Consider the following 26,360-nt stretch of genomic DNA (forward strand, 5'->3'; position numbering starts at 1 on the left):
GCACAATGATGAGCAGAGGCACTGTCGGGGTTAGTGCTCCACTGTGCTTTCCTGCTACAAACATCTAACAAAAGATCACCTCCGTCTGGAGGAGCTCACCGTCCACAGGAGACAAAGCACGGAAGAGAGGAATATGCTGTGCCTCATCCGAGGTCATGCAACAGCCCGGTGGAAAACCCACAGACAACTCCTAAGCCAGTGCCCTTCCAAGGGAAGGTTCCATGTCCTACGTGAATGTGGAGGCCAAGCACTCATATACTCACATCACATAATGCAGGAGCAACCACTACCTCTCAAAGTAATGACAAAGGCTTCAAGTCTCCTCTGATAAATATGTATCTACTCACTCTTTGCTACTGCTCTAGAATGTGGTATCTCTTTTTACTGTCCTTAAATTTTTTCACATATTGGACAAGTCTGTGTGGACAAGGCTATTCCTGTATTGGACAAGACTATTTTCTGTGCAGTTTTAGTTAATTCTGAAGTCTGGGAAATGTGTTTCATAACTATTTTGTTAATACTTCAGTAAATATCTTATTTTTAGATGTAAAAAGTCACTTTTATTTTTCTTTTTTTCCCAAGCTCTGGGAATATGTCAGGAATGTGAAGCAAGATACACAGTTATTAGAAATACCTATTTCCCAAGTCATCCACAAGCTTCTATCACTGAAAAGATAAATAAATTCTCAAACAATTATATTACATTTCAACTCATAAAATTCGCTGTTAACCCACTAATGCACACAGGCAGGAGCGTACCTCTGTGAATCTTTCAGCTATCAAAAGAAATATTTTGTACATTTCTTTCATGTTCCATCTCTTATTCTGAGTGGCCTTTTCTTATAAAATAAGCATCACAGAGTTTTGTTGCTGTTGTTTTTTCTTTAGTTCAATATATGGTAAAATCCGGAGCAGGTCAAAGGCTGGGATTTTTATTGCAAGAACATGATAAAAATTATTTCATTAGCTGACAAATTCTTCTGTTATACATAGTCATTCCCCAGCTACCCTGTGACTTTACTTTAAAGAACATAATTATTCAAGACTGACTACTTGAAAAGAGCACAGAAATAAGTTTGTGCCAGTGATAAAGCTTGTAAAGAAGTGAATGGGATATGTCAGACTGGATGAGCTGATGGGGTGTATTAAAGGTGTTGGTACATACTGTAAGCAAAGGAGAATGCCATGGACCAGGCGTGGCTTATGGAAGGAAGAAGGCAAAGCTCAACCCTCAATTCTGGGCCAATTCTCTATTTCTCTATCTTTCTTTTGGTCCGTCTTCTGCTAACATACCCAGAACTTCTTTCCCGATAATTTATGCACTGCAACTTCTTTCAATTTCAAATCACACCTTCATCCTTGCCCAAAATAATCTTCTAAGATTTTGCTTACAAGAGCATTTTTCACAAAGTACATTCATTTTAAACCACTCTTTCTATGAACCCTCCCCACCATCCTCCACTGAAAACAGTCTGTGAAAGTAAGCTGTGGTACAGAGCCAAGTGGACATCATGTCCCAAAACACAAAATAACAACCCTGTGCTTAGGAACTTAATTTTCAACTGACTAGCTACCAAACTCACAGATATTAAATGATTTCCATGCTTCTAGAAGTACAACAGTGGCTCTTAATCCATTTACGTGTTTTGCAAAATTTTATCAAAGGAGTTTAGTAAGTTAAGAAAATTAATTTATATTTTTTTAAGGGAAAATAAAACATAAGAGCTAACATTATGTGTGTAGCACCATTCACCTAAACTCACAAGGCATTTTTTGTATTCCTTTTTCTGTCACTCATCTCATTTATTCTCCTTCATGGTGTAATCCCCCCTAGCGTCTTGTCTCATCTCCTGACAGGCTGTAAGCTCTTCAGAGGAGGCACAATTGTCTTACTTGCTATATAAATCAAGTTACATGCTAATGTTAAATTATAATGTTTTGACAAGATTTTTAGGTTGAACCTGATTATATGAAACAATAGAACTCTCTGATTTTTTCCTGATTTTTTCTTCTTTAAATAAAAAAGAAACCAGAAAAGGAGAAGAAGGGTTTTATTTCTCATGGTTTTTTTTTTTTTGGTTAATTTTATTTTATTTTTTTTTACTCATTGTTTTTCTCCTACCTCTCTTTCAGGGACAGCAAATGAAAAAAGTTGGAGGTCATGGAAGGAGAAGAAAAAAATAAAACAGTGAAAAGAAAATAAGTATGAAACAAAAACAAATCCTTAAAGTATAATTTCCAAAAACAGAATGCTAGTCTAAATTCCATGAAAAATACCAGAATAAACATTTCCTTATAGTAGATTCTGTTCAATAAAAAGGAATCTACATTATCTTCTCCCCATGTCTGACAAGCTCCAGAAAAAGCCACAATTTTACACTCAATTTATTACTTAAATATATTTATAATGATTTATCACAGCTGATGGGTAACTGACAGGTAAGCCACTACATCTCTTCTCACCACTCATTCATCCTCATCCTCATCCTCATCCCCACTTTCCTTTTGGTTTTCTGGTGTGGTGGTGCACATGGAAGTGAGAGTAATGGGAGGCTGTGAAAGACATGGGCAGTGGTCCCCAACTTCTGGCCTTAGGCACTGGAAATTCAGACAGTTAAGAAAAAAGAGTATCAAGAAGATACCACTAGTGGCTTCCAAAAGGAAATCCAAATTGCCTGACTTCCTTTGAGGATATTTCTGGACAGCGTTGACCAACTACTACCTACAAGAGGTTAGCTTATGTTGTACTTTAGAGAAACAATTTGTCCTGTAGAAGAGGTGGCTTTGGAGGGACCTAAAAGCAGCCTTCCAGTTCCTACAAGGAGGTCATCAAGAAGACAGAGCCAGGCTCCTCATGGCAGTGTTTGGCCAGAGGACATGACCCAATAGACATAAATTAAATCAAGAGAGGATCACATTTTCCCCATGAGGACAGTCTGACATTGAAACAGGCTCTCAAAATCGTTTGTGCTGTCTCTGTCCTTGGATATTTTCTTGCCCTGACTGCATAAAGCCCTGAAAGCCTAGTCTTATCTCATATACAACTCTGCTTTGAGCAGCAAGTTGAACTACAAAGACCTTCTGAGGTCCCTTCCAACCAGAATAATCTTATGATCCTATGATTTCCAGGGTGCCCAAATATTTGTTTTAAACCTGTTGAATATATGATGCTTATTGAAAAGGTCTGAGTACTAAGGAAAGGCAATGTATTCCCACCAAGATTTGTACATGCTTATAAATTTAAAAATCAGGATTTTATTTGGCAGCCCAACTAGGGATAACAGTGCTAAAACATCAGGTATCTGTTATAGTCTAGAAGCTGAGCTGAAACTATCAGCCTGTTTTTACGGGACCATTATTTTTCTTGCCTGTTTTGTTTTTATTAGCATTATTGTGAGAAGCCACACATAGATGTAGGGGATATGGGATTCTTTCAGTTAGAAATTGTCTTTAGTGGTGTTGTTAGTTTTCACAGTTTCGATGCCTTCCATTGCGTTTGCAGCCTTACAGAAGTGACACATTCTCAAGTATGTTAGAAGGCAAAGTTGTTACCAAAAATTCCTCATTCTTGCTGTTTCTATCCACAATGCTATTATTCTTTTCTTATGCTGGGGGAGACATGAGAGTTTAGTCATATGCTCAGTCTTTTCTGAGGCATAAACAGTAGCCCTGAAAGATGACTAGCATCTTTATAAAGAAGCTACAGTATGTGGTCTTCACAACACATGGTTCCTATTTTTGTCATTCTGATAAAAGCATAGCAATGTCAATAGTTTTTCTTGTGATTTGGTGATTGTCAATGACCTGTATGTCAGCTGATACAGCTGACACAGTTAAGCCAGAAATTAGCGCTCAGTCTCTTCAGAAGCCAGACACATGGACACCAAGTACAAGAAAAATTATAAGACAGTCCACATGATACTCCATTAAACAATGAAACATGTGACTAACTAAAAAACACAGATACATCAGCAAATTTCCCTGAGGAAGTTTATGGTATTTAACTCCTAAACATTAATTTTATTGTACTGTATGAAGAACCAATTAACTGAGTTTCATTTCTATCGGACAAGGAAATACTGTTCAGAACATAGATGAACAGTAAATTCAGCACATTTTAATTGTATTAGGCTTGGCTTGTTCATCTCACACATTTTTCCCAATTTTAAAAGGTAATTAGATATTTCATCAATAACTTTGTATGCATTATTTTACTTAGAACACTTCCAGCAGGAATGAGCTGGTATGTAAGAAACATACAATGTACCTATTGTATATTCACATTTTTCCCCCCTAATTGGATATGGTTGAAATAGTGATTAAAGTGCTTTCAGAAAGCCCCATGTTGATGACATCTGACTGGGAACACAATATGATTTGTTACAACAAATTATTCACAGGGGAGAGGAGGAATGGGCAAGAAAAAACAGTTCTTGTTTCTAAAATCTGGCATATTTCCATAAAAATAACATAGGTATAACAGCAAACAAAGGGCTACCTAGAAGTTTTCATGAGAATTTCTGAATAACCTGGGAAATATATGTGGTCTAAATCCCACTTCAAGAACATTTTGAAATACAGTATTAGCAACTATTGTTTCATGAGAAAAAAGAACAAATCCTAAAATCCCCATATAATTCAATTTCTTGCACACCTCGGCTTAGAAAACGAAGCGTGTTGTTCTTTATCCTCCAAAGAAGAAACTATCTGGCATTCTACAGCTTCAATCATATTGAAAAACCTCAACACCAACACACTGTGCCACACTACCATAAGAGGCTAGTCAACATTTCACATCCTTTTAAAGGGTTCATCAAATGCTTAAAAGAAGCAATGGAGTGCACTTTCCAAAATACATCTTACTTAGCACCGTTAATTGGGGGGAACCTATCTTCTTTATGAAGTTTGTGCTACTCAGAGTCTTGTAGTAGAAAAACAATTGTAAACAATGCTGTAAATATGTAATCACAGAAGAGGCAGTGGGAAGCATTCTGTCTTTGTGCATTCTGCTGCTCACATTGGGCAGAATAACTAATATACCACTGTTCCCATCTTACTCCCTTCTTCCTTTTCTGTAAATTGTTCCCCAGAAGCAGTTTCCTTTGTTTTAACAAGTTTTTATTTCTTTCCCTTTGTTAGCTCTTATATAGGAGACAATCTTACTGTAAAGTTCCACACACAGACCTACACATATGAGCATTCATAAAAGGATCATGCTAGCTTCCACTAAGGAGCAGCCTCTTCTGAGGTGGAACTATGCGTTTTTTCAAGGGCACAATAGAAAACTTCTTATCTTCTATTGCTTACACTGTTTTTATGCTTTCAACACACTTCACAAATATCAATTAGCTCTAAATAAATTCTAATTATTTCTAAGAGTGGCCCTAGCAGATCTGTATCATCTGGTGTGAAATCTGACTTCAGTGAAGTCAACAGCAATGGCTTCTCAGACCCAAGTAGAGCTGACATTTTGGTCACCATTGTGAAGATGCTGGGAGGTGTGTATTATCTAACAAGTATCACAAGTGGAGCTGAACCAGTAATAGCAGTAGTAACAAATGATAGGGTTAAACACAGCTGGCTGAGAAAAAATTAGAACAGTTAAATGACTTGAGTCAATCTGCATAGTCTAAGTGTGGGAAAAGCTTTGCTATAGTTTGGGAAATGCAATTATCTGGCTCTGTTTGGTTTCAACATCAGCTGAAATGGAAGGAGCTCACCTGCTGATAAAAAACAAGCTATTAATATATGTAGGATACTGGGGTTAACTCTTAACAGCTGCACATGACAGAAGTCACTTAGTAAACACCCCACTTTGAAACATCAACATCAGAGAGTTCTGATCTACATATATAATACTATGTTATATGTAGTATTAATGTAGACTTATAATGCACTAATAATTAGCTAATAATTAATACTATATGTTATATATACTATATGTTAGGTATAGTATTAATATTTACTAGATAAATATAAATCTAAAAATATTAGACATTGTGCAAATAATAATATACAAAGAGGCTAGCATGAAAATTAAAATACTTAAATTCTAAATAGCACACAGTGATTAGATATGTAGCAAATAGGTAGGTAACCAGTATTTTTCTTGCTAATCACAGACAATATAGCCACATCACATACTTCCAACTTATTTTTCCTCACATGAAAAAAATTCTTTGATTGTAGATAATAATATTTAATACTTTTCACAACCAAGCAACTGCACCTAGGTATGGAAGTCAAGAATCAACTGAAACCACAGATCATGAATCTTTTTCTGAAATAGAAATGTAATCCTAATAGAAGTTCCTCCCTTTTTCTCTGCCAACTTTACCACTACACAATATGCCATAGAGAAAAAAGGGGAAGTGTCAACTTGTGTAAATTGTCTCTTATGTAATGCAAACCATCTGCTTAAAAAACAAAACAAAATGAAAAACCAAGCCACTCCCAAGCATGACCTTCTATGGAGAAAAAGAAAGAAAAGGAAATTTACCACATTGAATCAAAAGCCAAAGACCATAACCTGCCATGTAACCATGGAGAAAACATTTACCCATCTCCTCCCTGTATTTACCTAATGTTGCAAAATATTTTGAAAAGTATAAGTGAATAATTTGCTGTGTATATATTAGAGATTGACGTTATTGTATTCTCTTTAGTATTTCAACCCTCTAGAATATTTCCATTCAGACAGAAACCTAAGCAGATAAACCTCTCTTTTTCAATGAGAGTAGCTCTTACACAATGATGCCACCATTGAATCAGAAGATCTCTGAGTCAGGGAGACATCCCTGAGTCCAGAGACAGATGGAATCTGTCAAAGCACATAGGTACAAAGTATCAGTATACTCTTCATCTGTTCTTCTATTCTTCTTTAGGTGTTAGTCATGACAGGAATCTAAATGGACCCCTGCTATGACCTGCTATGGCTATTTTTGTGTTATTTACAATCTCACCTTCAAAAAAGGAAGTATTCGTAGAGAAAACAGCATTCCTCCTTTCCACTGTCTCTGGTTAAGTCATTATTCAATTGGGAAACACTGGCTGAGGAATCCTACCACATACACTCTCTAAAAGCACTGGAAGATATACATCTAACCCTCTTTTCCTCTAACATGGACAGGTGAATCAAAAAGTATTGAATAAATTGATTTTGTTTCATTATCTAAGCTGAATGGGACAAAAATAGCAGTATAAATAGGTATTCATTCTTTTTTCTCTTTCACAAACCTCAAGGCTTGATCACACATTCTCTTCCAGCTGCAGCTGTGCTGGATGAAGAGGACAGCATCTCTAACCACAGTCCCCTGCCAAAGGTTACCACTGTGACCAAGCTGCTTGCTTAATCACTTCCCAACATGTTTCCATCAAAATGAGCCAGCGTAGCTTAAGCAATTTTTACAGAATTTTAACTGCTATCCCAGTTTGGACAGAAGCGAGTTAGGGAGGGCTTAACCAAGAAGCTTGGCCAGTATGCCAGAAGTTAGAGGCACAGTGATGAGCGGCAAGAGGTGGTAAACTCTTCAGCCACGTGGCCTGCAGACAGAAGACGGCAGGTAACCCAGCCATGAGGTGTGACACAGCACGATCAACTAGAGAGCTGGAGCGCCTTAGATCACACACTGCTTAATTTGAGATACTCTTTTGGAGGTCTCATTTTACAAACGGACAGGGCACATAACAGCATAAATACTACGTCCCTTTCAAGATGTCCTCAACCCGATACCCATAATCAAGGTACTCAACATCAGTAATTATTTATGAAAATATACATTATTTATCATGGCAATCTCCCCTTCCTTTTCCCCCAGATTTTCAAATCTCCCTTTTATTGAGAAATACCATCTGGATTTCTCTAAGAACTGATTTTCATGGCTATTAGTTATTTGTGATTGGAACTCAATTGTCCCATGCAGATTTTCTATGTTCCTATGTGCAGGTTGTTAATGTTATTAAATAACATAATCCCACTAGACAATTCCTATCAATCAACCACACAAAATAATTTTGAAAATCTATCAGTCCAGAAAAACAGACAAATTTTCCAAAAGACCTGTGAAGATGAAAGGGAGTCAGGTTATGCACTATGCACCTTACGCATTTTCATTAGCACCAAAACACAGAATTGCAGTCAGATAAAGATGCAGGTAGTAGGATTATCAGAAGTACATAAGAAGGCTTTGCTTCCAAAACTGAACTTAGTGAAAGTTAGGCATTTAATATGCTGAGAAGCTGAGCAAGTCAATCTGCTCTAAGTTCTCTGATGCAGTGCTATACTGGTATCCACTTTAGCTCATTTCAAGCTAGCATTGGTGACTGTACTGAAGTTCATAGCATTAATATTTGCTAAATATCCTTTAGATTTAGATCCTAGTGCCTTTTCAAATGGAGATGTAGTCTCCTAAATCATTCAGGTACTTCAGAAAATTTTATCCAAACCTCTTTGGTTTACAATCTACCATATCTTTGCCAAGAGGCCTGATAAACAGAAGGGCAAACAGAAAAGTGGGAGAAATATGTTTTAATGGCCTGTCAAAAACATTACTTGATGTGAACACGTTATAGTTTTAATGCAGCTACTTTTTTTTCATTGCTACAAGCTTTCTAGGTGTAGCTAAATCCGTATATGCTTTTGTTTACACTAAACTGAGTGGAAAGAAAAAATCCTTTGGACTACTTATCACTTTTCCTCAGCTTCTCAGTCAAATTCAGTCAAACATGCCAGGGAATCACCAAACACAGAGCTGTCTTTTTCCACTGGCTTCTGCTCAGTCCTAGACCTTGGCATGCTGTTAATTCCAAGCCTTACTGCCAGGAGCAGCAGCCACTTTGCTCTTTTTCTTTTTCCTTTTCAAGGTTACACAAACATGTGATGTCATATGTACTTCATAGATGTGAGGTACTATATGAATGTCTTACAGTTAATGCACATGCAGTAAATGGAAGGAAAAAAAAACACCTCAACTCTTTCTATCAGACTATTCTTTCAAATCAGACTTCATTAACATGGAAGTGATTTGATCTGCCAGATTTATCTAATAGGGTGCCTTTCTTGACCTTTTCCAGGCCTACAGTTATGTTAGCATCATATCCAGCGTGGCTTTCAGTTAAACGTTCTGTAATGTGGATCACTGCTTCTCCCTTTTGAGAAAGAACAAGTGTGAAATCACTGGAAGAACTGAATGAGCCTATGCTTTGGCACTGTAGCTGCTGAGGGATGTGAAGTGTTTTGAACAGTAATTTTCAGTAGTGGTCCCAGACTATAAAATGTTAGGAAAAGGCAGTTGTGGCCAAGCAACTCAAGTTCTCATTCAAGTACTGTATCTACAATGTTACGGGAACTGAAAGAAATCTCAAATTGTGGGCTAAGCCAGTTTAACTAAAGGCATCTTTTTACATTCTAATTTTGTGAAACTACTGCAGTGGCAAGTGCTGAGTAATGCAAAATAACTGATGAATTCATGGTTTAGTCAATGATGCAGATGGATAGACTAACATGGACATAGTAAAGCTAAGCACACATACTAGCAACAGAGAACAGTAGAGCAAGCAAATCCCAGATAACTCAGTAGGAGTCTGATGTCAGAAGAGTTATACAAGCAGAAATGCATGAAAATGAGACTATGAAATTCATCCTTTAGCTAATTCTATTCATGGAAATGGAGATCCTCAGTAAATCTTTAACTTGCATTTGTTACCATATAGCTGACAGGAACATGAAATCCTATAGAAGGCTTAAATAAAATTTCCTCCCCAAAAAAATGGGAGAGTGTAGAGAACAATACAAATCTCTCAAAGATTAAAAAAGTAGATGCTGTATTTTTTAGTGTTAGGCTCTCATAAATATAGTGTTAGTCCATCAAACTGAAAGGCATATGCTATCTTTGATCTCTGTGCAGAACCCCTGTTGAGATTAATGTGAGTTCTGAGTGAAGAAAGACACTAGAATAGGCCCTCAGTTCACAAATAGTAGGCAGGCTGCTTCAGGAAAAAAATGTATTTTCTTACAACAGTGTTGAAATTTATTGGGAAATTTCAAATAGCTTCTCTTCAGATCTATGTATGTTTGTGTGGTCATGAGCCTTCACTTGTCAAAAAGATCTGTCAGAAAGAAGGTGCATAAATCTACTTTTTGTGTGAAATGTTTTGCTGTTACATTGAAACACATACTTATCTGACAATCTTTTCTCATACAACACTGACTACTCCTTCCTTTTAAACTCATCTGTGCAAGTTACTAGCTTTTTCCACTGGGCTAGAGAGGTGACACTTCTATACAGATTGGCATGAAAATGTGCCCTATACCCACTTCCAGCTAAAAAAGTCTACAGGACTTACTGCATCCCGCTTTGTAGCTGAAACCAGGAGGAAGAAGGAATCCTTGCTGAGCAGCTGCTGCTAGGGTTCGTTGGTCTGGAGGGAATACGGGAATCATTAATGGAGGCAGCTGACCCTGGACCTGCTGAACAGGAGAGGGAAAATCAAACGTGGAATTTTTTCTAGGGGAAAATGTTTGCTTACATGCTTTCTCTCACTTCTACTCTGTGAGGTCAGGTTTGAATATGCTCCTCCATAATGTTCCAGTAGCATCAACTATTCAACCTCACCTTAATTATCAAAACGCTTCATATGAATCACATTAATCCAAAATAAATCAAAAGATTGCACTGACGCATACCTATTTTCCAATTAATTATTCCCCCCACAGTCCATAACCCTCAGTTCTATTTGACTACGGGGAGGGGTGGGGTTTATCATGTTGTGCAACAAAATCTTAGTCTCAAATAGTAGCTTTCATACTGACTGAGCACAAACACAAAGATCCAAATACACAGAAGTACAAATGTGTGCAAAAGTAATGTACAGCACAGTCAGTACTATTTTTCTGCCCATATATGTGAATTTATATGTACATGTGAAAAGACAAAGTCTGTGAGATGTTAAGAAAAAAGCTGAGACACTTTATTCACAAATATAACACAGCTATGTCTAAAGCGTTAGCTGTTCAACTTTGCACAGCAACCGTATACAACCATGGAAGCCAGGAAATGGAAAATATTATATTGTAAATGGATACTGCAAAAGACTTAAGACATGCAGAAATTAGTCATCAAAACTGGAGGTTTGCCATGGCACAGCATCTAATACTATTGCTTTTACCAAGTTTTGCCAGAGGTTTTAATTAGTAGAACTGGACAACATCTTTGTATTTCACGCAGATGAGAAACAGAAAGTTTGCTAGATTAAACACTTAAATAGCTAGTTTTAAGTTAAAAAAACAAACAAACAAACAAAACACCACCATACTGACAAGTAAAACTTTATTTTCTGCAGGTCAGTAGAGAATGACTCATTTTTTAAGAGAGATCATTCTAGATTTGTAATTGCACTGTAAAGCTGAAGCATTGGAAGTATAGATCCATTACCACAGATTTAAAAAAAAAAAAAAAAAAGGTTTGTGGTCTGTAGCCTTAAGAAACAAGGAGAATTAGGGTGTTGGTAGACAAGTGTTTTTAGCCAGAGGCATAAGAAGGTATTACTCCTTTCATTATTGCCTGTGTAGCAGAACTGGCAAAAGAGAATCTGTGTCAGCTCTTTGGCTGCCACAGCTCAGAGTACAGCATTTTAATTTAATTTTATTTTAATTTAATCTCCTGAAGATCCAGGAGATGTCTCAGTTCACCCAACACTGCTACAAAGCAGAAGAGTGATATGAAATTTGGGATCGTAACCTCTTAATTTATGCCAGGACCTGTCAACACCTATATGTGTGCTGCCTGTATCTTTATAGTCTGAAACAATTTGCAAGGATGAAGTTCAAGAGTGTGGTTGATGGAAATCCTTGCAGTGGGAGATTAAGATTGGGACTGAAACTGGAGTAGATGTGGCTCCATTCACTGAACTCAATCCGTTTTTTGTTTCTTCTGTACTCTGCTTTCTGTTCTCATCCTCTTAACTATAAGGTATATGTACTTTAACTGGACTTCAGGAGATAAAAACATTTCAAACATGACTTCTCATAATCACTCAGTCACCCTAGAACTAACAGTCCAATATTTGCCTTTTCATCTTTTTTTTTGCCTTCTTTTTTTTTTTTTTAAAGACAAAGACAAAGTAACTGTATTCTTTTAGAACAAAAATGAACAGCCTTGTGGAATTTTTGCATAGTACTCTTCTTCGGCAAAAAGCCACAGAACTTTTTTTTTAAATGGTTTCCAAGGATGAAAGTGACTTTGCCAAGCAAAGAAGCTTCAAAACAGGACTCAAAAACACTAATAGAAAGACAGATGGTTCTACTAAGAGATTTGCTGCCAAAAAAAATGTTAAAAAAAAAAAAAAGTGAAAAAAACGGAGTGATGTTATTGAAGCTGACTGCAAAGTTCTCTGATGACTGCAAATACTCTTGTCCCACTGCAAGTGTTAACTCTGCCTCCAGGGCTAATATAACTAAAGCACCACACACACACAAATTGTCATTGCCAAGCCCACAATGTAGCACAAGTCTGCACTTGATTCCAAGTGACTGCCAAATACACGAGCAAAACACCACACTGAAAAACTCCCATTTAGGAAAACATTTACCAGGAAAATGCCCTTTCTTCTTAAACCTGACTGTTGCAATTCATTGTTTTTTTCAAATCACTGTTCCCCTTTGTCTCTCCACAGGGCCTTTAGATCCACTAATTTCAATGACACAAACCCAGTTGTGTTAAGGAGGTAAGGACTGTAGAGTGATGAGGATGGTTTGCATGGATACAGAAATAACGCAGTCAAAACAATGTGATTTTCATTCCAGGATGGAATGTATGTAGCACCACTCAAACAGCTACACTTCATTTTCTCCCAAATACAAATAAGTGCAATTATGATTTTATTTTAATCCGATTACCTGACACAATACAATACAAATTACTCTTCATTTTTATGGCTCATTTAACTACCACATTTTAACTTTTGTATGTTTATTATTATTACCTAGAATTGCTAGGATACAACTGTTTCAAGTGGCACAGAATACAGGCCCTTCCTTCTGAGTTTTATGCGAAGGGTATTTTCCTTTTGTTGCTGTTGTTGTTTTTTAGCTATTACTACATCAATTAACAGCTCTTGCAAAAGTTTTGCTTTGCAACATTGTTTGCATACTTTCCAAAATTTTCTCAACAATTATTTCTTCATTTCTAATTTCAATGTAATGGACTACAAACCAGAGCTATTTTCAGCCCTTCCAATCTATTCTGCTACTGGACAAATATATGTACACAAAATACTAACACATCTTTAACAATAAAAAAATGAATAGAGTTGTCAAGATTGTCCACTTGCCAGTCTCTCTATATGATTGATTAACTCTTCTTAGTTGTAATTTCCTGAAAGATTGTAATTTAAATCCCAATAGATTTAATGGGCTAAAACCTCACCTTGTAACTTCTTACGTACTTTGTCATATTAGTCTGGATGATGCAGATACAATCTCCCAAGGGCCTGTTTTTTTCACTACACATATTATTGTCCCAATATCAACTGAACACACAGTTCCCTGCTCTTTCTCTCAATTTTAATGCAATCACCACATATCTGATTAACCATAAGTACTCTTGGGCTGCAGATGTGTGTTATGCACAGAAAAGAATCTGACATAAAGGAAACAGCAAAGAAATGAACAGAATGTCATGAGAGTTGTAGTTCTTTACGAAGTCAGTTCACTGCTCAGGGAATTTGTACTTTCATTCACGTATCTCTGACAAATAATTTGATGCAAGAGAGAAGCCCATGCTGCAAGGAAGGAAGGAAGACCATACCACTTGACATTTAGGTTTTGAGAAATATTTCTCTTAAGTAAGTAGTTAAACAAGAGTTCAAACAGCCTCTCTTATTTATGATGAGGAGAGCAAGTCATCTTCTGTTATGGCAAAATATTTTAGGAGTGGCAGATATTGAAACCAAGTTTTAACTGGAGCCCAAACCAGTATCAGGGACCCTTCATACTCATCACTGAAAATACAAAAGGGAGACTAGCCCTAAAGATCTTAACAATAAAAAAACAGTATGAGCATGTGACAAGTTATTAATACTGTATTTACTGTGCAAGTGGGAAACTGAAGCAACCAGAGTTGCCTGTAAAGACTTTCAGTATGGGGAAATGCCTCTCTCAATCTTTACTTGCTTTGATGCCTTTCAAAATCTGACCTTAAATGACTTACCCTTAGCAAAATAAATTTGTTATTAAACTTGGAACAGCTTCAAGATGTGGAAACCTAGGCCAGTATCTTCACAGATCTATGTGTTTCCTTTATGACCTGACCATAACAAATGCACTCACATAAGTAAGTGCATTCAGTGCAGCTAATGCCAGATTCACAGAATTCCTGGCTTCACTATAAGCATTCTGTTTAAATTTTGGTCTCTTACCTACTTTTAGGGACATACGATGGTTACCACAGCTACCTAAGCACTAAGCAGTATGTTTTTAACAGCTACCCCTACTGTTTGTTACTAGCTCCTGCTGTGACTTATATAAATTTAGATTGCAAACACTTGACAATTGCAGTTCTACTCCATTTTCTGTAAAATGCCACATGCACTTTGGGTCATTATATAAGTAGCTGCAAATACAAAACAGTTTATCAAAACAATAAAGTTGCAAAGGTAAGCATTCAAGGCTTAGGAAATACCAGAATCAGGATAGCTTGCATGACCTTATTTTGGCCCATTATGCCCAAGCATCCTGACAGTCTTTTACTAGAAGTTCACAGTTTTTCCCCTCGCGTGATTCTTGCTTAATTCAGCAGGCTCATAATATTTCTCAAATAACATAAACCCATACTTTCAGCAAACCTAAGCCCCTAACATAGTAGCTACTGTTAGTTTTATTTGTTTTATCCTTATACACATACACCAGTTTAATTTCCGTAGTTGCTCATTACGTGTTTATTAGCATAAACTTTTGTATAAGTTTTCCTCTCTCCAAGGTAAATAGTTCAATACAGTTCCCGGCATCCATGTATAACACTTTACACTGAGGGGTGAATACTGATCTTCCACCTACCTCTAGTTCCTCAGAAGAAATTCTATCAATTTCAGTGAGACTGGTGGCGGAGTAACGAATTACTCAGTGTGAATAAGACGGCTGCAAAAAGCAACACTCCCTTCTCTGCAAACCAACAAAACTCCAAGCAGTCCTTTACCCTCAAGCTGTTCAGATGTCCTTCACAAGCTGCATGAGCATCTTTTCTGAAATGATCTCCTAAATGGCTTCTTCATGTGGATGTGTGTCTAACTTTTATTTTCATTTGAGTTACTATTGTCAGTTACTCAAAGAAGTTCAAATTTTACATTCCTAGAACCATAGATGTGCTTGAATGATTCTTTTAACTTTGAATTGTTGTATGAGTATCTTCTTGCCCACAACCTGTTTAGAAGTTAAGTATCTCTTCTGCTGTATATAAAAGAATGTAATGTACATTTACCATGCAATGACATAAATATGTCCTTCAAAAATGACAGGTTTAATTGCATCAGTCCCCCTTCCTCCAGAAACACTTGGCTCACGGTGGCGCACACTCTGCTGAGGACTGGATTCTTTAATTAGCATGTGTTGGCCAGCTCTTTCCCTCTCTCTCACACCCCCCCCACGTCTATCTTAAGGGAAATAAAAATATATGTCCTCATATAACTACAATCTGCTATTTTCCCTTACAGTGACGTTTAAAATAAGAAAAGAAAATGTTATTCTCCTCATTTTCTTCCCTATACCAGTTCCCTAAATCGACTTAAGTGTGTCCCAAATCTATGTAACAGGGAGACTTGCCCATCTGGGTAATGCAGTGATCACTTTCCCAGTGAGTTTGAGGTGGCTTTTTATGGGGTACTTAGTGAATGCTTAAGAAGCAAAAATAGAAGATGCATGCCCAGAAGAAGAGACGCACAGGAGACAGACAGCACACCCATCCTACCCCATGTTCTAAAGACCAAATGCTTTGCCTTTCCTGCTGAGAAGCAGCTCACTCCACGGCCAGGCATGGTGGTATAGGGGGTTCCTGGCAAAGAATTTTGTGATCAATGTTTCTTCTTGATTCTCACTTGAGAGTTTTTCTGCAGCAGATGCTTTGGGCCCTAAACATTACTCTTTCCTTTGTTGCATAAGAGGCTGTCACAGTTCATACCAGTACTTATCAAAATTCATCTTGCCTGAACACCCCAGACCATTCAATAGTAGCACCTCACTGTTGACAATTGTTTACAAACAGTGGTACTGAGAGTAGAAAAGTGGCAATCTTTTAAGAAGAATGAAAAAGGTTATTTAGGCAGAAAAAAATACCTCCTATTTTAACTCTACTACCACAAGAGAACCTTATTCAGAATGATAGTGTAGAAAAAATTATTAGTTTGCTGGAATATGGCAACAATCTGTCTTAACAAGTAATAGGTTGTATGCATGCACCTTGGCTCACAGAAAACACGTGAAAAGAACTTTGAGGGAAACTGCAATCCAGAGAACTACATCAACAAACATTTTTTGTTTTAAAAGGCAAGGCCTTTCCAGGCAGGAAACTTTCTGTCTTCGATCAGTCCTGCAAGAGAATCCAGGTGTTACCACCAGAACCCATCTCAAAATTATCTCATCAAAAAGTCTTTAAGTACTACTGAATGAACATGTTTAGCCTTTTTAACTGAAGTGCAGAGAAGTGCCTTAAACTGCCAAATAATACAGACAGTAGCTGTTTCCATGTCAATAATTTGCTTCCAAAGGCTTCCCTCCTCCACTTCATACTACAGAACAAAATGGCTGGTGAGAGACAAACACCTTTAGCAGCATTTTGAAGGATATGAGCCAAAACGTATTTTTGCATCAAGAAGGATCTCTTGGATACCTCTAAGAGAAGAAAAAGCAGTATTATTTATTGATTTATGTAACTAAGATAACTTCAGAACACTTCTTTTCTATTTGATTTGGTACAGAAAAATCATGCAGAGGAGAGAAAATTTGTTTCTCCCATTTGGGACGACACATAACAAGGAGTATTCTGGCTTGTGCCACTTAGCATGGAAGTTATCCACAGAGCAATTTTGCCACGAAGGCATTTGCACAAATGGCCCTACTGAAAATGAAGAGGCCATCTGAAATAAAAAAGAAGACCCACTGAAATTCATTCCAGTATGAAGTTGTTTTACATCAAAATCTTAAGAGTTCATGCATGAATGGCTGCTCCAGGCCCTGCAGCACCCCAGTGGGTGGGGTTCTCCAGAAAAAACAGGACTTGAAGGACAAGTTAGCCAAGCTACCTTAATTCAGGTAATAGCTACGCTGGAAGACTGAAACATATTCTCTAAACTGCCCTTTCTAATCAAAGTCAGTTGCAGCTCTGGAGCAAAATTCAAAACAATGTGCACTTTTTTTTTTTTTTTTTTGAGGAAAAAGATCCATTGCTTGGTTGATTGAGCCATTTGTTCCATGAAGAGGCTAAAGTTAGCATAGGGCACAAAATTGTCTTTAGAGGTATGATGACCAATGTTTGGGCCAGACTGATTCATCTGATTCATTTCACCTTAATTAAAATTCACACAAATACTGTTTCTTATGCCATAGCTTCCAAGCACCTAGTTGTCTTGTTTAATTGGTAGTACCCTTCGTAGAAGGACAAGCCAGGACTATAATGGAAAGCTGCCATCAACTTGTGACTGTCACAACTGATGATTTATATGGCATATTGTCCTCTATTTGTGTATTTCCTGGCTAATAGCAACTTGCTCCCAAATGTAACTGTCATGTAGCAAGTTATCTGCAAAGTCATTCCCTTCAAACTGGAAAGTCTATGAGCTTGCATTAATAACCGATGCTGCCTCACAGCATATGATAGAGCATACAGTTCCCAGATGCTTGTTTAATGCTTTTCCCAATGAGCTCTGGACCAGTGCTGACGGCTCTAGCAGTAAGCTATTCAGGGAAACATTTGTCAGTGAAAAGAAAACAGGTGTGAGATTTCCTGATGTGTTTTAAAAGACAGCATGTAGGATAATTTCTTGAGCTGCACATGTGGACTGTTTTTCACAGTTAGCTGATCTATTATATGTCGGTTCCATTATTCAAATTATAATGAACTCAGGGCTTTTTGCACATGCAATAAAGAATCAGAGACAAAAATAAGTATACTTCCCTTGATGTTGTTCATATCAGCATTCTAGAAGTTACCTGTAGTTTCCTTCTGATTTTCCGTGTTCTCCTTAAAGAGACTGGATTGACTGTGTTTTCTGTGTGTGTGCTAACACACTTCTCTCTCTTTCTCCAAAGTAATTTCTTTGGTATATCCAATACTCCCATTTTACCAGATAAAATTTGTTGTGTGGCAGTATTATGGAACATTGTCAAAAGAGCTCAAGAAGGAAGGTCCAGCATTAACTACTGCTACTAAGGAAGAGAGAGGAACAAATAGGACAGTTTGTGGCAGCTCTGTGTTAAGTAAGGGCTGTTCCTTTTTTGATGCTGTTAGAAATAGAGTGACAGGTATGACAGTCAAAAGAGGTGTGCAGAATCTAGAGTGTTTTCCTGTAAGAGCATGTTTTTTAATGCATACAAGGTTGACTATGCAAATATTAACATTATTAATCAATGGGTATGCTGTAAGAAGAAGGAATGGGAAGCAGGGATCAGCACTAGTGTGTGACACAGGGATAAGGGGGGACAGGAAGAGGAATCACCCAAATTGCCTTTCCAGTAACTTCTGTGAATGCTGCAAATCGATGGATTCAGGTAAAGAAATAAATTGTAGTATTACACCTCATCACAGGCAGCAAGGCCAGTTGCCCCACCCTGCTCTCTCTTCCATACTTCTGAGGTGGTTTTGCATTTCTCCTGACACCATCAGTATTGCTGTGAATGTTTTCATGCAAAGGATGCAAACAGGACCAGCTTCTTCACTGTGCCCTCACAAAATGTTGGCTCTATAGCTGCCCAAGACAGATTCCAGATTAGGAAGGAAACGTTTATTTTATTTGTGGTTCTTGCTCTTATATGAACTGAAGGAACACAGCTTTTGGGGTGTAAGCCTACTCACTGCAGTGGGCTCCTTCATTTACTAAGTACTGGCATGTGTTCTTGCAGAATCAGAAGCAAAATTCTATTTTATTTTATATTATTTAATTCAAAGATTTCTTTAGTGCATTTTCCCTAAGAGTTGAAGAAATAGATGGCAAGAGCAAGGTTATGCCATTGTACAGAGCTGACCAGTATTTTTTGTCATATAAAGTTATTAAGAAACATCTGTGTTAAGACCGTCTTTACACTCTTTCCTTTACCTGTTGTTGATTGTACCATATCTGCATATTAAAATCCAAGTAAAAAATCACTTCAATGTGTAACTTGCAGTACTATTTTTTCCTGTCTACTGTTCCAAACGGGATTTTTTAAATCTCTGAAATAGGGAGAACAGTTCTAATATGGAAACATTTGGATTTAAAATGCTGTGCAGATGAAGGCAAATGCCATGAGCTCATTTTTGACACAATGGTAAAGTCCAAATTCATGAATAGATCAATATCTAATGTCTAAACCACTTAATAATAAGCTGCCTTCATTATGAGACTTGTTATTGTATTAATGACCCCAAGACACTCTTGGAGAAAAACTGAATCAAAAGTAGCAATCAGCTCGTAGTTCAAACACTGCTTAACAGAATGAAGGTCTATAATGTAGGTAAGGATAAAATAGGAATTTAGTGGGTGTACTGTGGTACCTCACTGGAACATAAATGACTTAAAAGGCAAGCCCACCTCTCATCCTGGTCTTCCTTTGCTCCTACCATGGCAAGATACCTCCCCTCTAACGCTCTTGCACCGTAGTGTGCCACAATCTGGCCTTATATTTCAACTTTTCTATTGCCACTCATTATGAGCCATGCATGACACATTACCTTGAATAGATTTTACATATAATAAAATCTTTAAGTCACATCAAATAATATAAAGCAGTTCTACTTTCATAACCCTTAACGCAGAAGTCTTGGTTACTCAAACTGGTTGGTGTAGAAGACACAGAGATCATCAGAATTCTGCCTTTTAACTGCTATTTCTTGGTGTGTTTTTTGTTTTTTTGGGCCAATTTCCTTAATATGTTTTAAAGTAATATTAATAAAGAAAGAGGAAGAGGTATTCTTTTAGATAAAATCTTAAGGTTTCAAGATGTATTTTTCACTCAGTATCTCTTTGACAAGTGGAGTATCATTAATTAAAACAAACATAACAATTTTTATGTGTAGGCGGTGGGCAAGAAATGGGTTATTTAATACCATGTAGTGGGCAGAAATTCAAAACCCGTTCAGTTGCTGAATAGTGCAATGGTATAAACAAACATGAAAGTCTTATCAAAGTCATTCACTTATAATCATACTATATGGAAAGAGAAAAAATCATATAAAAGACTTGGAAAACAGAATCCACATTAAGAGTCTGTACACTCTCTTTTTAAAAAAAAAAAAAAAAATTGAAAGGTTGAGGGACATACTTAATAAAACAGTATACAATGTAATATAGCATGGGGAAGGAAACATTCTTCATGGCCTGATCAGCATAGACTTTGGCAGAAATTGGTCTGCTCAGAAAATTTTACACTTATATCCACTGATTAAGCCCTTTGAATGCTCCCTTTTCCCCATTTTTTTTATTATTATTAAATCAGATACATGTTTCAATGTATGGCTGGTCTCCAGTGACATCAGTTTCAGTGCACTAGTTGCTACAACAACTCAATGCAATTCTTTCCAAAAGACATTTTACTATTATTATTATTTTCTATTGAGTTTTATTGCTTTCTTCATGGTCTTAAAAACCCCTGCACTTAAATATGATGGACAAATGGCCAGGAAAACTAAGACCAAATGTTAGTAGAAACCTCTGTGGAAAACACATTTCTAGTGTTGGATAGCCTCTACTGCCCAGGGAAATGCACAATAAAGACTTCTTTTCAATCTTTCAGCTGTTCGGACTTGTTTCTGACTGTCCCTTTTGCCAGTCGAATTGTTCCTTAATAGAGTTTAGTATCACCATCAAAAGTTTGATTTTAAAAGTAAAAGTGTATTCAAGTTGCAGAAGAAAGAATATTTAAATATATATACCTAGCCACTTTTCCTTTCATGTCCTGATGCTTTTTTTTTCCTCATTGCCAAAATCATCATTTGAAAATGTTTTTCAGAAGTTTGGGAGCATTTTTTTAATAGGTTTGAGGACAGTCTCTCATCTTGTGCCTACAATTTTGGGACAGCACTACATTTAAAGCTGACAGCAATACATCTACAGTTAACTGTAGATACAACTATAAGAGTACAGACACCTGACCTTCTGATTGCTGTGTACAGCCAGGTAGCCAGCTATCCAAATAGCTTGTTTACTGCACTGAATTGCAGGCACAAAAGTTTTAATTGACTTAAGCATTGTGACTTCTTTTTTTTTTTTGCTGTCTCCTTCAGTTTCTCTTTGCCTTCCTCCTCCACCTTTAATATTAGAAATTTGAGGAAAAACAACATGAGGACAACACAAAAAGACTAGGCGAACACATTTCTTTGGCACTCCTAGATATGGACCATGCAACGGAGAAGAAAATCATCTACCTCACAAGAGTACCTATCATCGTAAATCAATTTTTAATTTTACTGGTGGATTACAGCAATCAGATAAACACTTGCTGCCTGCCTTCCTTGTATATTGCTCTTTGAATTGGTTTGGCCCAAGATTTAGTTAGGTGTGGGAGCCCAACCTGACTTACAACTCCCAGACAATATCTGATTGGTATGTGGTGGGGAAAAATATAATAGCATTCACAAAGCAGAATACACTCATAATATATGAAGTGCAGAATCTCACAAGAGGGGGAAAAGTACAACAGAGTAAAAATGAATAATCTTTGGCTATTTTCTTCCTCCTCAGAAGTAGTTCTTGAATGTAAAATCATTTTTTTTCTGGCTTGCCTGCCTTTAAATATACACATACCATACTCCTAGTTCAATTTTTAAGCCACCGTAGGTATTACAGGACAATTTACATGTGATTTGCATTTCTTTTTTTTTGAGCCTGTGGTTTTGGTAAGTCTTCCAAACCTAATGACTGTTCTTTTGGCCAGCAACATAAATGCTGTAATCACACAATTATTGTGCTGGGAACAGTTTAATTCAGCATTTTGTTCTCAACCACAGAACAATTACTCAACAATTTTGGTTAACCATACTAGCTCACTGCCTGGAGAGGAAGCTGAATATTCACAACATCTATTGTCTTACATAAAGGCAGTTAGTAGATTCGTATCTATTACAACTTTCCAGCATCACTTCGCTCTTTGGGGTACTTCCACATACTCCCAGCTAATGAAAATAAATTACTAGCGGCACACTTTATTAGCTTATTCATCTCTATCTGTTGAATGCTTTTAATTGTGCATTTGCATACTAAAGAGAAAGGTAGATGTGATGTGTCTGGGGGAGAGGGATATAAAAGAGCACTGTAAAAAACTCTGAAAATACCACAGTGATGTTATCCGTCTCTGCTATTCTTCTAGGCATACACCATGGCCATTCAGAATTCATTTTAATTCCATCTCTTTAGGAAAAAAAGGAATTTTCTGATCAATTTGTTTATTCCTAACACAGTTTATACTGAAACACTGTTGGTCATATAGTACTCCCGAGTTCTCTTTAAGCACAATTTAAGACAGAGAACAAAGTTTTAGACCAGAACACAGATTCTGGGCCTGGACATTTGATGCAACTGAAAATCAGGGGCTTCCTGCTCAGGTTCACCAATGCAAATCAGCAATGTTATTTCTTAGTAGCATGGGACAGCCACAGCTACAATGTAACTAGAGGATCTGCTGATCCTCAGGGCTCTGGTTGTGTCACAAGATGATGCCACTGAGTTAGGCTGAAGGGAGAGCAGGAAAAGCCCTTGAATAGTTTTCACTCACTCACTGGCATGACTAAGATGTGAAGATTTATTTGAAACCCCCACTATTTTTGTCAGATAAACAATTGTGCAACATGACTTGCAATAAAACAAATGATAGTTCCGACTCTTCAATAAGAACTGCTTTAAGATAGTTAACTGTCAGGTTTCTTTCATGTTTTCTGCTCCAAATTTCAGTACTGGAAGCATTTTACCTAAGAAAATGTAAACATTTTAATAATCATAGAACAGCAGAACAGCTTGGGTTGGAAGGGACCTTACAGATCATCTAGTTCCAACCCCCCTGCCATGGGCAGGGATGGATGTCTCTGATACTTTTGTTTTTGTTTCCTCTTGCCAGTCACAGGGAATATTTTCACTCAAAGCTGTGAATCTGAAAAGTACAACCCTGGCAATGATGCTGAACAAGTAAAATTAAACCAATTAAACAAAGCTGGCTCAATAAACTTAATTTGATACTAAGAGAGATCAAGGAGGAAACCAGCAGATGAAAAAATGAAGTAGTATTTGATTTTTTAGATGCCTTTAGCTTTTAAGTAGTATTCAGCTCAGAAAATGGAGTTTGTAATGAGAATCATTTTCTTAAGGGCAAAATTTGACCTGTAGGAACTTTTTGTTGAATCCTTGCTCTGCTGAAGTCAAATACAGATTGACACACATGGCACTCAGCAGAAATATTAAAAAAAAACAAACAAACAAACAAAAAAAAAAACAACACAAAACAACAACACAAAACAACAACAACAAACAAAAACAAACAAACAAACAAAAATAATTAAAATCAAATCAAAAACCACAACTAGGCATCTGAGGAACAGAACGCAAGCTCAAATGTCATCACTAGTTAGATACTGAACAGTGATATCTCTTTTTTGCTCCATTTATGACATGAACAGTATTTCTCTTTTTGTATGAAGCTCAGTTTCAGCAAACATGGAGAAACATCTTGTCCCCAAACTACCTCTGGATCTCAGACTTTTCTCCCAAGATGTGGGAGACACCGTGTGAACTGGATGAAGGAAACAGAAACCCCACTCCTGTTCTTTCCATTTCTTGGACAAGTGCTAAGTTTTCACGAGGCTACTGCACACAAAAAAACAAGGACTACCCCTCCTTTTACGGAGGCATGTTAGAAAGGAAACAGCTACATTTTATGATCCTGTCATGCTGGTGGCTGAGCCTGTCAGTTGATGCCAGCGTTGCTCTGCCTTGTTTCTGGACCATGATGAACCTCAGTCAGGAGCATTTAGGTGTTTAGCCTGGAGCAGTTCCAGGGCAGGCACAGAAGAACTACAGAAACCTTTCAGTTCAAATCAGCAGGTGCTGTGAAAGTTCAGATGTCCCCAAAGCTTCAGATCATGTATGGGAATGATGGCTCTTCTAAGGTCTTTCTGAATAATGGCTAGACGGGATGTGCACATGAACTCGTGAAGCCCTCCCGTATCCCCCAGTTTAGATGTTCCCGAAGGCTATCTAAGACCTGCTATCAGAGCAAATCCTCTTTTTCAGTCTGGTCCTAAGTCATCCAGATAAGAACTCTACAGAGAACGACTTTACCAAACAGCAGTACAACTGCATTAGAGGTCCTGACAGTACTCTCGTATTCTCCAGAGACAAGGAAGTAGAAAGACAGCAGTGCTACATAACAACACATCGCTTGTGTATGTGCATGGACATCATTAACAAAAAACAGCTGCATTCCTGCAGCCAAACAGTTTTGAATAAAACAATCATGGGGCTCCTTGGCACCTAAAGGAATGATTTAGGACATGAATTGCTGGCTTACTGAGTGGCCTTGAAACCTGTTATGTTTACATGAGCTTATTAGTAACACTTTAATATCCCAGAACAAATCAGTAATTACAAAAATGCCTAACATGTGCTAAGACAAATGAAAACCTATCTAAAGTCTTTGGGTATGATATCCTTCCCTAAAAAGAAAAGGATTATTTTAGCAGTTCAAAACCAAAATGTTTTGCCAGGGAGTTTGTTCATTAAAATGTGATCCATTCCGAACACATCGGGTCCCTTTAAGACTAAAAGTCAGGGCTGTGTGCTCTGAGCCTTTTCATCAAGATGACTCATTCATTCATGGGAAGCGTGGATTGTATGGCTGGCTTATGGTAGCACTCTAAATTAGTACTCACACAATGGAGAGCTTATACAATTGCAGTAGTCCATATCCAGTAAAACTGCCTTAGAGCCTTGAATAATGGGCCTTGCTAAGTCTCTAACAGTTCTGTAAGAACCTCTAAACAGCTGCACACAACACATGACCTGTGCCATCTTTACAATGCCTGCTAACCATGAAAGGAAGCTTTGGGAACTATTTCCTGTGCACCCTCGCCATTGGACAGCATCAATCCCTTTGCTTTTTAGAGAACAAGAGGATTTTTTCCCCTCTCTTTCTTTCTTATTATTTTTTTCTTTTTTTTCTTTCCAATCAGCTCTCTACTGATCATCCTTCACATTTTAGCCTCTGCCCCAGAATACTCTGGACAATAGTACTGATTCCATCTGTGCTCTCCATTAAAGCCCTCGTAATCCTCCCGGAACAGCTGGACACTCTGATTCCACACACAGCCACTCCTCCGGTGGAAGCGCCTGGCTGCAATTACGCTTAGGCTGTGCTTTTTTCGAGTCCCTGCCTGCAAATGCCTTTTCTAGGGTCCTCTAGGGCTGCATGGCAGACCGTCCTGATGCACCAAATGAAACAACGTGCTGAGGCAGACCCAGGCTCAGACGATAATGCAGTGCTTAGTCACCCTGATGCCCAGCAGCACTTAGAAGGCATTTTTTAGACAAATGACAATATTAATGACAAGCTTCAAACTCCCATCATGTTATTAAGTAATCATGAAGAAGCATCTTCAGTTAATCAAATGGTTTCAGCACCTTTACTTTAATGTTGGATGCCTACATTTTGCTTAGAAGCCTTTTTTAAGAACTGCCGTGGTTTGGCACTCTCCTGCAATAGCATATATTGAAGAGAATGATCTGATAGTGTCTGTCATGGTTTGAAATGACAGAGTGCTAGGGAAGGACCAGTAGAGCACACCCACAGGTTGATCTGGCTGCACACCTTCATTTTTCCAGAGTCTTAGCCTTCCTTAGACACAGCCGTTGGAATAAAACTTCATTACCTCAGGCCAAAAATACATTAAATATGTATTCAGAAGAAAAGAAAGAATAACTAAGTTGTCTTTTACAAGAAGTCTATGCTGATATTCTAATTAAAGTCAATAGTGAGTCCTATAGATCTAAGTGCATCTAATGTGTTACAATGTGAGTGTATGTTTGTCTGCGTCTGTATACACACACGCATCATCTGTGCCCATAAAGAATTATAAACACACACATTTTCCCGGTGAGTGCACACGTCTCACACACCACACAAGCAAATGAGGCAA

The 26,360-nt window shown here is 37.5% G+C and overlaps 1 protein-coding gene across 21 annotated transcripts in view; it reads right to left on the reverse strand.

Annotated features, from left to right (window-relative positions):
- Positions 1-26,360, reverse strand: part of SOX5 (SRY-box transcription factor 5) — a 645,179-nt gene that overhangs the window by 93,185 nt on the left and 525,634 nt on the right. For 15 of the 21 annotated variants that reach the window (XM_072042398.1, XM_072042388.1, XM_027449963.3 and 12 more), the window contains one exon: positions 10,345-10,468. In XM_072042398.1, coding sequence (XP_071898499.1) covers positions 10,345-10,468 — 124 coding nt within the window. The remainder of the gene's footprint in view (positions 1-10,344; positions 10,469-26,360) is intronic. The other 6 variants (XM_072042411.1, XM_072042380.1, XM_072042409.1 and 3 more) reach the window with 1 other exon arrangement.

This window comes from Anas platyrhynchos, chromosome 1 (genome assembly GCF_047663525.1).
Source record: "Anas platyrhynchos isolate ZD024472 breed Pekin duck chromosome 1, IASCAAS_PekinDuck_T2T, whole genome shotgun sequence".
NCBI lineage: Eukaryota > Metazoa > Chordata > Aves > Anseriformes > Anatidae > Anas > Anas platyrhynchos.